Here is a 13,480-nt window from a genome sequence, read left to right on the forward strand (position 1 = left end):
TCGGCAGGTGCAGCCCATCTGCTGAGCCCCCGCCCTCCACTAAAGGCCCGTTTCTTCCTGAGAGGTGAATGATGCTGTGGTTAGCACCTAGGAGCCATCCGGATCTGGGTTTGATGCCTTGTTCTGGTACTCAGTAGCCGTAAGGCTTTCGGCAGTTGACTCCGTTTTTCAAATAAGGATAAAGGCAGTTCCTGTTGCAGACCGTTGGGCCTGATGCTTGGGAACGATAGCGCTGCACCTGGCACAAAGGTGCATAAGAAATGACGCCGATTGGGACGGCAGTCTCTCCTTGTGCCTGCCAGCCAAACTGTCCTGGCATGCTTTTCGCACCTGAGGAGAGTTACCGCCAGGGGCCCTCTCTCCTGTACAAAAGAAGCTCAGTTGTGCAAGCTTGTCTGAAAAGGGTATGTTGCCTTCCCACCCCTGCAGTGTGCCACCCTCTCCCTTTTTACCCGGGGCCGGGATGCACCTTGACTGCGAGTTCTAGGTTCCGATGCTAACTGTTGCCCACTCGCTTCCCCACAGACCTGCGCAGGATGACCGCCGGCTTCATGGGCATGGCGGTGGCCATCATCCTCTTCGGCTGGATCATCGGCGTGCTGGGCTGCTGCTGGGACCGGGGCCTTATGCAGTATGTAGCAGGGCTTCTCTTCCTCATGGGAGGTAAGGCCTCAGGCTTGGGGAGCTGCTGGGGAGCCAAGCAATCCTGGCTCCTGGGATTCTGGGAGAATGGCTCGGGGACACGCATTCATTCATTCATCAGACATGTTTTGAGCTCCTTTTAGCCATCCGTCGCTGCGCCAGCTTCTGGGGATGCAAACGCTGATAAGATCTGGTCCTCAGCTCTCGAGGGGCTGACCGCCTGGTGTGGGAGACTGTGAGGTTATGGCACTGAAAGAGAGGTATCAGACTGGGGGTGAGCGTGAACTCAGAAAATGCTCAGGCCTTTTATGCAGATACTGGACTTTGGGATGGGAAGCAGGTGCTATTTGGGTAGTTCCTGTTTAAAAGCCCATCCTCACCTTTGATTTACGAGTCCTAAATTCTGCTACCATTTCCAAATAAGGCACTCTAAGGGTGGTAGGACCAGGCTAGACCTTTGTCATATCTGTCTCCCTTACTCTCTGCTAGTGTCATGGCCATTGAACTGATTCAGTGTCCTTATAAAGGATTATAGATACAGAGAACCGTATGGCTATGCAGGAGTAGGTTCCAGTCCACGGAAAGCAAAGTCAATCCACGCTCTGCCTGCGCCTGTCTTCCCTGACGTCTCAGTCCAGACCTGAGGTTAACCGTCAGATACATTCCTCACAGTCTACTCCGCAAGAAGTGGACTGATGCACCGTGTGGAGCTAGGTGGAGGGGGAGCTGAGCTTGAATAGCAGGAATTAGACATATTTATGGGAAGAAAGGAAAGTGAGTCCTACAGATGGAAACGATGTCAGCTAGACTTTAGGCACCACATGCTTATGACCAGCTCAAGTTCCCTTTGTGAAGGGCCTGACTCCGGGTTTCTGAGCAGAGATGGCAGGTGAAGGACTGGGTCAGCCTGGGGAAAGGTAATGGCCGTCCCTCTGGGTGCACGGAGAGATGTCTAGGGCTGGTGAGCTATCGGTTGGGAGAGGGGGAGAATTGCAGGATTCATCTTGGGGCCTGACAGTTTGCCCTTTTACCACTGAAGCACAGCCATTCTGAGCCAAAGACAAGACAGGGCTTTCCAGGGTGCCCCAGGCTGACGGAACCCTCTGCCCCCAGAGTCCGATGTCCCGTACTTGCAGTCATGAGGGAGGGAGGGAGGGGGGATCCCTAGCAGTCCCTACACCCCTTCTTCTGGTCTCCCATGGAGACAGGCCCACAAGACCTGCCGGTCCTTTTTCCTTGCCTCATGTCTTCAGTGAAGCAGGGGTCGGGCTCAGCCCCTGGCCTCCTCACTCCTTTTTCGCCACAGTGGAGACCTTTTTGTGTCCACCTTCCAGTCCAAATCTCCCATGGACCCTGAAATGTAAAAAGATAAAAGCAGAGTGGCCCTGTTTGTAGTGAGTGTTCTCTCTAAGACGCTTTTGGTTATACAGAGATAGGCTCCAGTAAAACAGGGCTTTTCTAAGGCTCTAGAAAGGTCTCCTAGGAATCGGAGAAAAGCTGAGCAAACAGGCCGCAGGCAGAGCAGGAATCCTGGAGCTCTAGGCACTGACACTCTTTCATCCCCACCCTTCTCAGTTGTTCCCAGCCCCCTCCGCATGCACAGCCTGCTCTCCGGGCCAGGCGCACAGCCCACATCCTGTGTGACTGTGCCGCGTCTCCAGGACTCTGGTGACCTCCTTCCCTGCTGCGGCTCCAGTCAGCTTCTAGACACAGAGACAGAGAGAGAGAGAGAGATAATGTGATTAGCCCATTTATCCTCTCTGGCCAGGTCACACGCCATTGGTCAGGCAGTAAACGGGCCAGAACTGAGTGACCATGGCTGGGCCAACAGCTGTGACCAGGGTGCGGTCAGGGGCACTTCCTGCTCCCCTGAGACATAGGTGAGAACTCTCCCAGGAGAAGGTGTAGGGGCAGAGGGAGGGGTGCCTGGAACCCTGCCCACAACCAGCAAGCCCGGGGCTCTGGAGAAGACAGTCTGAAAGCTTGGAATGATGAGGAATCAGAGGAATCCCTCAGAGTGGATGAGTGAGCGCATTGCTCACCTTGTGTTCTCAGTCACTGCACATTCCAATCACCTGAAAAGCCCTTAAAAACACTGATGCTGGGCCCTCACCGCAGAGCAGTCCAAGCAGGACTTCTGGGGGTGATCCTCATGTGCAAGCAGGGCGAGAGCCTGAGGAATAGCTGAACTTTCAAGCTCTCTCCGGTTGTAAAATGTTATGCTTCTAGGGATGAGCCAATTGGCCAAGACCTCTCACGACTTGTTTTCTTTCTTCCCTCCACTCCCGCACCTCTGTGACTGTTTCTCAAAGCCTTATGCGGCAAGAGATGGGGAGGTGCCACGACAGGGCTTCAGTTATTCCTGTGGAGACCTAGCCGAGCCCTGGTTACTGAGGGGCTCAGCAAAATCTGCCTTCTAGGACACGCGCTGTATTTTTTTATTACGGCAAAATCATAGTTCATGATAAAATGTTAGCATCAAGAAGAGCTTCGGGGAAGTTGCTGTTCTAAGAGCTGTTTCTTGCCGACTGGGACACCGCCCTGGTTGGAGTTAACCCGTTCCCTCCAGCCTGGAGCTTCGTTCGCTGGGTCCATAAGTAGGGCTGTGCCCTCCCACAAGAGGCTAGGGAGAGAAGTGGTGTCCACACACCTCGTGGGCACCATCGGGCCAGGCTCCCACGGAGGAGAACAAGGACAAAGCCACGAAGAGCTGATCCCTTGAACAGTGGTCTTTTGGGGAAGCTGAAGCTCCCAAGGGTGGGAGAACACTCTCTTCTGCCTCAAGCTAGTGTCCTTTCCAACTAGGCCAGACACAGCCGTGGGGGGCCAGATGCCCAGAGCAGCTGCCATCTCCTGACCCCGTGAATTTGGCTCGGTTAGGAGCTGGAGAGGGAGCCGACTGAGGAACAGACGTGGTCCTTCCCTGATCCTGCTCAGCAGAGAGATCTACTAGAGAGGCCCGGGTGTCAACCCCGAAAGATGCTTTGGCCTATAGAACCCCGTGTGTCAAAGAGCCCTTTCAGCACCAAACCCTCCCAGCACCTGACCCATCCCTGGCCCCTGGGAATCAACCTTTTAGGATTAGGCTGTTGAGGTGCTTGGAGAGTCCATTACCAGTGACAGCCACGTCATGGATATGGCAAAACAATCAGTCGCTCGGACTCCGGGTATTTGTGGCAAAAAGGTCTCACAGCCCTAGCTTTCCCCCAGATTGGCATTCTAGGCATCTGTACTGAGCACGGGCTGGTGCCCCAAGGATTAGATTGAGTGACAACAACAGCTGGTGGGGACCAACGGCAGCATTTGGGCTGGTGCTGGCCAGGCAAGGGTGTGGGGAACAGGTGGAAGAAGAAGGGTCAGCAAGAATGAAAAAGGTAAATTTGGAGTCAAGAGTCCAAGATGGAATTTTACCTGATATTAGTTGAAACTACCAGGGCCAAATAAAAAAAAAAAAGCAGAATTCCATTAACCTCTTCTCTGTTCCAACCCGAAGGAGGATGGCCCACCCTGGGCCCGACTCTCTTCCAGATTTAACTAGTTCCTGGTTAAACAGAGGGTACCCCGCACCTTGGGAAACAACTAGCAACAAATTGTTTAATTAACACTCAGCGCAGAGGAGGCAATTAATTAAGTAGGGCGAATTAGTCGGGCCGGGGGCTGGGGGCAGTGGGTGGGATCCAGTGTCCCCTTTGCCAGAGCCTCCGGGAGAGAATCTGGCCCGGCATGGCACGGCACCAACTGGGTGCAAGAAACTGCCAGAGCCGCGTGTCTTGATGAGTCATCAGTGGTATTCAGAATCACAGGAACAAGATGACACGGGGAAAAGACAGCGCGGTGGGGGAGCCTGGGGCGGCTACGGTTCCTTGTAATTCACCCACTGGGCACCCTCAGAGCCACCGCAGGGCCCACATCCACAAGATGAGTGTGAACTTCCAGCCCACACCCCACCCCCCCACACGCCCTCTCACACACTCCTGCGGGACATCCGCCCTCTCCACCACCACTCAGGTCCAAGCCTCTGTGAGCTTTTTGCTAATCCTGGAGCCTCCTATCTAGATGCCGTGACGCCACCCTGGCACCCAGCAATCAGTCCTTCGCAGAGTTAACATAATGCTTTTAAAACTGTGAGTCAGGTATGTCACTTATCTGCCACCAGTGCTCCAAAGGCTTCTTCTTAGTCAAAGTGAAAATAAAATCCAAAGTCTTCACCCTTTTTTAAAAGCAGTCTTAGCCAGCTTGGGCTGCTGTAACAAAATACCAGAGATTGGATGGCTTACAAACAACAGAAATTTATTTCTTTCTGTTCTGGAGGCTGGGAAGTCCACGATCAATGTGCTGGCACATTCTGCATCTGGTGAGAACCACTTTCTGGTTCACAGGCTGGCGCCTTCCTGCTGTGTCCTCAGGTGGCGGAAGGAGCCGGGGGGTCTGTGGGGCCTCTTGCATGAGACTGCTGATCCCAGTCATGAGGACACCACCCTTGTGACCTAATCATGTCCCCAAATCGCCGCCTCCTAATTCTATCACCTCAGGGGTAATATCGCCACATATGAATCCTAGGGGCAACCAGACATTCTGTCCTTAACGGAAGCCCATATCGTCTGGCTCATACTATCCCCCCAGCCCTCCCTTGCCTGCTTTCAGGTCAGTCCAGCCGCCCGGCTGCCTTTCCTGGAGCACACAGGGCTTCGCTGCAAGGCCCTGGGCTGACTGCCGCCTTTGCTCACGGCGTCCCCCCTGCACGGGCCTCCTGGCTGGCTCCTTCCTCGGACTCAGACTCCAGCTTAAAAGTCATCCCAAGAAGGGGCTTCCTTGACTGCCCAAATTCATGGCGCCACCTAGTCACTCTCTACATTTTCATTAATTCAACTTTCTACGGCACAGTCAGGGCTTTCTGAAATGTTTGTTATTGTGTCGTGGTTTCAGTTTTTTTGTTTGTTTTTTAGCAGCTTAAAGCAAACATGTATTGTCTCACAGTTTTTACAGATCAGAATTTCAAGCACAGCTTAACTGGGCTCTCAGCTCTGGGACTCACAAAACGGCAGTCAAGGTGTCTGTAGCAGGGGCTCTGGTCTCCTCTGAGCCCAGGGTCCTCTTCCAGGGTTCACAGTGTTGTGGGTGGGATTCATTTCCCTGCAGCTACAGAATTCTAGGAAGCTTGCATATTCGGGGCCAGCAGGAGAGAGGCCCGGACTTCCTCCCTCTCAGACCTTCAGATCCCCTTTTTTGTTTTAATAGATCCATTTTTTAGATTTATAATTTTAGATTTACAGAAAAATGGAGCAGACAGTAAAGAGAGTTCCCATATTACCCTCTGCCCCTGCGCATGGTTTCCATTACTATTAACATCTTGCATTAGCATAGTCTGTTATAATTAATAAATATTGATAAATTATTATTAACGAATGTCCATAGTTTATTCAGATTCTCTATGTTTTTACCTGATATCTATCCATCTAGTTGTCACATCTCCTTAGGCTCCCTGGAGCTGGAGTCATTTCTCAGACTGTCCTTGTTTTAATGACCTCAGCAATTCCGCAGAGCCCTGCCCATCCATAGAGCAGTCTGGCCCCTCTGCTGGAACTTGCCTGATTTTTGTGCATGATTAGGCCGAGTAGTGGGTTTGGGAGGAAAAAGGGCAGAGGTCAAGTGTCATTCCATCACATCGTGTTACAAGTACAACCTGCCCACGTGATTCATGACACTGCCCCTGATCACCCGGTTGAAGTCGTGTGTGTGGGTTTCTCTACTGCAGAGTTACTCTCTTTTCCCTCTGTCCATACTCTTCTCTTTGGAAGGATGTCACCAGGCACAGCCCATCCCTGAGGACTGGGGAGTTCGACTCCCTCTCCTTTAGGGCGGAGTATCTACTTAAGTTATTTGGAATTCTTCTATAAGGGAGATTTGCCTCTCTTCCCCACTTGAAAATTTTTTCAATTTAAAAAAATTTTTTAAATATTTGTTTATTTTTGAGAAAGAGACAGAGAGTGAGTGGGGGAGGGGCAGAGAAAGAGGGAGACACAGAATCCGAAGCAGGCTCGAGGCTCCAAGATGTCAGCACAGAGCCCGATGCAGGGCTTGAACCCACACACTGTGAGATCATGACCTGAGCCAAAGTCGGACGCTTAACTGACTGAGCCACCCAAGCGTCCCTCTCTTTTCCATTTATAAATTGATTCAGTCATTTATTTATATCAGTGTGGACTTGTGGATATTAATTTTTTACTTTGGTTTATAATCCAATTCTAGATTTGTTTTAATGCCCCAGCTTCAGCTTTGGCCATTGGGAGCTCTTTCAGGTGGCCCTGTGCCTCTTTGACATCAATGTGGGTTTTGGTTGTTGTTTTGTTTTGAGGGGGTTTTTGAGCCCCTGTTACTTTTTGGCATACCACAAGGTACTCCAGGCTCATCTATGTTTCCTGACCAGACCTAGGATGAGCCATTTCTCCAAGGAGCCCTGGTTCTTTTTATTGGACAATGGTATTAGACACCAAGATCTGGGCCCTAGGTGTCTGCAGTGTGTTTGTTCATTGCCTCTCTCCCCCACTTAACATGTAAGCTCCAGAACCTTGCTCACCTTGTTCTCTAAGGTATCCCCCAAGTTGAGAACAGCGTCTGCACTCTCAAATATCTTTTGAATGCGTGCATTGCAAAAATGAATTGTGTGTAACAGAGAGAAAGTATTTTGTCTCAGTGGAACAGCTATCCTTGAAAAAGTACGCTGCCTTATTTTCTGTTCCTGGTCTAATCTGGTCCCCCTCTGGGGGATTCCTTATCCTCTTTCTCTCTTTATTTGAACAGTCCCAAGGTCTCTATACTTCTGTTATAAAATGTCTTAAATTCCCTTTGGAAGTAGGGTATGAATTGTACTTGAATTCATGAAGCGCTTTGTCTTTAATGGGGGCTCAAGAGTGCCAAGAATGGAAGGAACTTTAGAGACCATCCACTGTGATCCACCGTCTGTGTCTCTAGATCAGAGTAGTTGTGTCATTTGTCCCAGGCCCCCCAGCTAGTGAACTGCAGCACTGGAGCCAGAGCTGGCCTGTGACAGAAGTTCATCCTGCTGCGTGGGCTTTTGGCTCCGTGTTGAAGGTCCACATGACCCCGGGCCCCACATCCATCTTCCCACCCTGGCACGGCTCCAGGCTGTGCTTCTATGCAGGTTCCAGTCCCAGAATCTCACTCCATTCCCTTTCTTTTCTTCCTTTCTCAAAGCACAAAGGGGCATCTGGAGGAGATCATGGCCAGAATGGAGGGCACAGGTGGTAATGGGAAAAGGAAATCATTAAAGGTCCTTTTCCTACCACCTGTGACCAGTGTGGCCTTTTCTACCTTCCCCGTCAGTCAAGGGGAGCGAAGAGAATGCCCTGAAGGAGCTCGAGCTATCAAGTTTGAGTGATTGCAGTGGTTTGCACACCAACGAGGCCAGATGTCACCCCTTCCACTAGGCTCACCGGAAAGCGGTTCAGCTGTACAGTTAACCCCCAGATACTCCTCTTCTGATAGACAAAAACCTTGATAAAGGCCCAGCAATTCTGAGAACTTACAAGCCTAAAATGGAAAGTCCGAGGCAAAAGGTGTTTTTCCTGGGGGACTATGGCCATTAGGTGATGACGTGATTTGGGAAATGCCCACAAAGTACAACAACATCCAGGGCTCCCATCAGCCTCTCCCCACTGTCACTCCTAGTTCCAGCACTACTTAGAAACGTGGCTAGGACTGCATCTCTATAAGTCCCAGAGGCACCGTGCCTCCAACTTCATGACCGTGGGTTATTACTTCATGACTCATGGGTAAGAAGAGGAAGACCATATAAATTAGATATTCTGAGTTGGAGGAGAGAGTAAATTCAATAACTCAATGACTTACCATGCTGCAAAGCTTATAAAACCCTCAGTAAACGGTAGCTGTTACTGTTATATGTATGCCCTAAGTGAAGTCCATTCTAATAGGCAGAGAAGTATCTATAATCTACCGTGACCAAACAAGGGCATAAAACCCATCTACTTACCCTGCGAAACTGCTTTTATAGGTTCATGTGAGATTTCACTAGATCATCACAACTCTCTTCTTGGCTTTTTGTCTTACAACATTTCCTATAAAATCCTGAGCAGAGATTCACAAACTACTTCATACCCTGGAATAAGTCTTGCCTTTTGGAAGGTGCATATTTGAATATTTATTAGCATTTGATAATTACATTCGCAACAAAGATATTTGGGGGAGGAGACACATTGCCAGGGGGATTAAGAAATAACCTACACATTTACCTAATGTAGAACAAGTGGCCAGGATCAATCACTCCAGCAACCCAGGCAGCAGAAGGGCTTCACTTTCACCTGAAGAACTGGAACAGATCCGAAGGAGTTCCAGCTGGAAAAAAGCTGAAGGAGTTCCGTCCTTGCCACCCAAGGGGACCTGCCTCCATTATAGATTTGCACTTCAGAGGAGACTAGTAAGCAGCCTTGGTCCTGTAAACCCAAGTCTGGTCAGTAAAGGCCATACCAGGATGCCTACAACCTGCCCACCAAACACTCAGCAAAGCCACGGTGCTACATAGTCTCCAGAACCAGGGGAAGCTTTGTCATTAAATTCCCGGAAGGGAATGCTAAGACAGAAAGCAGACCCTAGAAGGAGGTGGAAAGTAGGGTGGACGGTGAAGGTATCTATGAGATCTCATGGGAGGAACCAACCTTCGTCTCTTGGATGTCGCTGTGCACACGTAACCATGAGCTACCTTCCTTCCATTCCCCGCTACCAAACTAAAGTTTTCTTTGTTCAGGAAGTAGAATCATGCAACGAAAAGGGAAAATTATAGTTTTGTCATGAAAAACTAGTCCAGGACTAACGGAGCCTTGGACTGGCCTTGTGACTTACGGAAGTTACTTAACCACCTTTCATGTATTGCTTCAACTTTCTCATCTGTAAAGAGGACTAATGATGGTACCTACCAGAAGCATAGCAGTTGTGAGAATTCTAGAGTTCACTCATGTGAAGGGCTTAGGACAATTCCTAGTGCTGTTCTCAAAAAAATTTTGAGATATTATTGTTTTAGCTACTTTTTTTAAACAGCCACCTTCAATGACACACTGCTCTGAACAGTCTTATCCCATCACTGCCAGCGCCATGCAGAGACACATTCCATGGGATGATAAAGATAAAATTGCTTGAACAGATCATGCCTCTGTGGTTAATCACCACCTTACTTATTCAATAAATTTTGATTGCCTTTGTGACAGACACTGTTTATGTATTTGGGCTAGAGTGGGGAATAAGGCAAAGTCCTCATGGAGTTTACATTCTTGTTGGAGGGACAGATAAGCAAGTACTGTAAGTATATAATATGTTGCCAGACGATGGGACGTTTCTGTGGAGAAAAAGAAAGCTGGGAGGGAGGAAGGGAGTGATGGGGCATTGCTGTAGATGAGGGGGCAGCGGGTAGGCAGAAGGCCTCTCAAGCCTTCACTGGAAGTCTTCCTCTTCCATTGAATGGAAGTCTTCCTGGAAAGACTTGGTAGATCAGTCCTTGCAAACAGCACAGCAGATGCAAGGGACTTGGGATGGAAATGAGCCTGGTGGGCCCAAGGAAGTTAAGCAAGAGGACAGTTGTAACAGGAACTGAGTGAGATGGAGGTATTCCCTCAAACAGAGCAGATGTAGGGCCTTGGAGGCAATGCTAATGGGTTTGAAGATCGAGGGGGCATCATCCCTCATTCTGGCCTTCCTTCTATTTCACAGATTGCCCTGGGGGTTCTCCCTTAGGCGATCACTTGATATTATGTGGCTTTTATCAGTGAGGTGGCTTCCTTCTGGGGTGCTGATAGCTAGAGCTTCTTCAACTTCCCATGGCAGTTCCTGTGAGTGGGGCATGATGTCTGTGCCCCAGGGTGGCCAGGTAAAGTAGGGGGACTGTCACATGCCCCTGAAAATGTTGCATTGTCACACATCTGGAAGCATCCCCTTCCCCCCACTCCCGCAACCAGGACCAGCTGTATAATTTGTGGGGCCTGATGCAAAATGAAAACGTGGACTCCTTATTTAAGCATTACAAATTTCAAGATGGTGACAGCAGAGCATTAAAACAAGCACACAACTATGTGGGCTGCATGCCCAGGAAGCCAGCTCTGCCTCCATTACTGTCCCACACTCACCCTCCCTGAGACCCGGGCATGGCATCCCTTTGCTTCAGGGGCTCCAGAAGGTCTTGAGAAGTCAGGTCTTTCCTCTCTTCTGCTTACAGTACCTTGTTTTCCCTAACTCAGGCCAATTCTGCTGTGCTTAAAATCACCCCTGTTCTTTGATGACCAAATAATCACATAGACATGTGCTCCCCTTTTCTTAATCAAAAGCTGGCTCGCCAAGCATTGCCCACACAACTAGCATTGCTGCTGGTAAGACTAAGCTGAGTTTGTTGCTTACTGCAGTAGGGGACAATGGCACCTTGCAAAACTGGGAGGGTCTCAGAGCGGGAAGGTAAGGTCAGAATTTATTGAGAATTAGAAGTTTGCTTGAAGGCCTTTATTTCAGTGCAGGTGTTTGATTGAGATTGGTTGAAAATACTGATGATGTCTAGAATTGATGGAAACAGCAGGGTTGAAAAAATCTTAAGAGCCCACACTGTCAATGTTTTCAGTGGAAGTTGATGGATCTTTTGTGAAGTTGCTGTAATGAATAATCAAAACCAGTCAGTTACGGGGGTGCCTGGGTGACTCAGTCGGTTGAGCTTCCACCTTCGGCTCAGGTCGATCTTGTATTTCATGAGTTCCAGCCCCATGTCGGGTTCACTGCTATCAGGACAGAGTCTGCTTCAGATCCTCTGTCCCCCTCTCTGCCCTTCCCCCACTCGTGCTTGCTGGCTCTCTCAAAAGTAAACATTTTTTAAAAAATGTTAAAGGGCATCTGGGTGGCTCAGCCAGTTAAGTGTCCGACTTCAACTCAGGTCATGATCTCACAGTTTGTGAGTTTGAGCCCCACATCAGGCTCTGTGCTGACAGCTCAGAGCCTGGAGCTTGCTTGTGTCTCCCTCTCTCTCTGCCCCTTACGTGCTTGCTCACTTGCTCTTCCTCTCTCTCTCTGTCTCTGAAAAATAAATAAAACATAAAAAAAAAATTTTTTTAATCCTACGCAGGCAGGACAGACCCAGAAGTGTAAAGGAGACAAGGGAATATAGCAAAGTTGGGTTACTCTAGACAGTAAGGCATGGTTTTGGTTCAGTGTCTAGGCTGAGTATGGGGTGGGCGATTGGGGGTCTCACTCAGAATGAGTGATTTCTCTTCAGCCTGGTGCCTTCTTGACTGGCCTGCCTCTGCTGACACAGACATGCTCAGACATGTCTGAGTTATCCAATGAGTATAGTCCAGAGTCAGGTAAGGAGACTGATGTCCTAAGGTCTCCTCCTATCATGGTAAGAAGACCCTGTTTTTCCTGGGGTAGAAATAATCACATTGCTGCCCTGAATTGGGGATCTTTGCTTGCAGACAATGGACTGTTACAAGAATGGGATGGGGGAAGGGCAGGCAGGAGAAGAGAGAGAGGGCAGGGTCACTGGAAGACCATCTCTATTACTGAGGTGGCATGGGGGTGGGGTGGGGGGAGGGTTGTTGAGAAAGAACAGATTTCTCCAACAGCCTTTTCAGTGGAAACAGAAAGACCCAGAATGTGGTGGTGACTTCACAGTGCTTGATTGCCATGGAAACTTAGGTAATTTCTAAAGCAGCTTCAAAAGCTTCCATCCCTATGGCTCTTCTAGGATGTTCTTACAGAGGTATGCAAGCTTCAGAGAAAGGGAACTTGTCAGGCAAGCCTCTGGCTCTTGAAATGAATCATAAATCAAAGAAAAATGCTGGTTCCTGAAATAAACGGAGAGACCCCTCCTAGTGGGCATAAAAGCTGCTCCTGGGGAAACAAAAGGGAGGAGCAGATATAAATGAGGAATTTCCTCTCTCCTGCCCTGGGGGGTTAAGGACAGGTGAGAAGCTGCAGCAGAAATAGCCAGACCCAAGAAAGGGAGGAGGGGAGCTCTGTCCCCCGCCAGGTATCTTGTCACCCCCACTACTTGGATGGCTGAAATGCACTGTGTGAACACAGGAGTTAGGGTCCCCATGCTCTCTGGGTACCCAAAAGCTGACTTGACCTGGCCTGGATCAGTGAGCTGGGGGGCAGGGCGGGCAGGCACACCTGTGAACCCAGGGCAGCGTGCCCCTTGTGGATAGGATGGGGAGGGGCTTGACAAGCCTGGACTGTTCACCTCTCTGCACCTTAGTGGGGGCTGGCGATGGCCTAGGGCATACCAATGGGCAAGTGATTCCAGAAAAGCCCTAAAGCATTACTCTGGAAAGGGTTTATGAAGATGGCCCCAGAGAGGGTAAAGGAATCCTTTCCATCCTAACAGAACTTGGCCTTTGGGGGGGACAGGTGGGTAATGATGTGCATTTTATTCCTGAGTATAAAATAATTGGAGAATGAGGGTGAAGCTGTGCCACCTCCCAGACATTCTGGAAGTCTCCTGATTTCAAATACACTTTCCTGTTATCAGATCCTGTCCCATACCACAAATCTTGACTTGGGCTTTGGAAAATACACTCTCCCTATCTATAGAAGCCATCAGAAGATCGAGGATGTCCAAGATGTGGCTGTGAAAGAGGGGAGCCCACTGCCACATTAATGAACCATTAGAACCCGTTCAGTGTGAATTATTCATTAAATAAACAACCAGTTGTTAAGTACCCGCTAAGTACTAGGGTTCTAGGCACTGTGGATGGTAAAACAAAACTCAGTGTCTTGGGGTTGCTCACAATCTTCGAGAAGAATCAGACACCTAGGCCAATTAGTGTAATAA

General features: G+C 49.5%; 1 protein-coding gene across 1 annotated transcript in view; it reads left to right on the top strand.

The window, feature by feature from the left end:
- TMEM178B (transmembrane protein 178B) overlaps positions 1–13,480 on the top strand; it is a 363,493-nt gene that overhangs the window by 325,998 nt on the left and 24,015 nt on the right. The window contains exon 3 of the mRNA XM_043589726.1: positions 526–663. Coding sequence (XP_043445661.1) covers positions 526–663 — 138 coding nt within the window. The remainder of the gene's footprint in view (positions 1–525; positions 664–13,480) is intronic.

The sequence above is a fragment of the Prionailurus bengalensis genome, chromosome A2 (assembly GCF_016509475.1).
Source record: "Prionailurus bengalensis isolate Pbe53 chromosome A2, Fcat_Pben_1.1_paternal_pri, whole genome shotgun sequence".
NCBI lineage: Eukaryota > Metazoa > Chordata > Mammalia > Carnivora > Felidae > Prionailurus > Prionailurus bengalensis.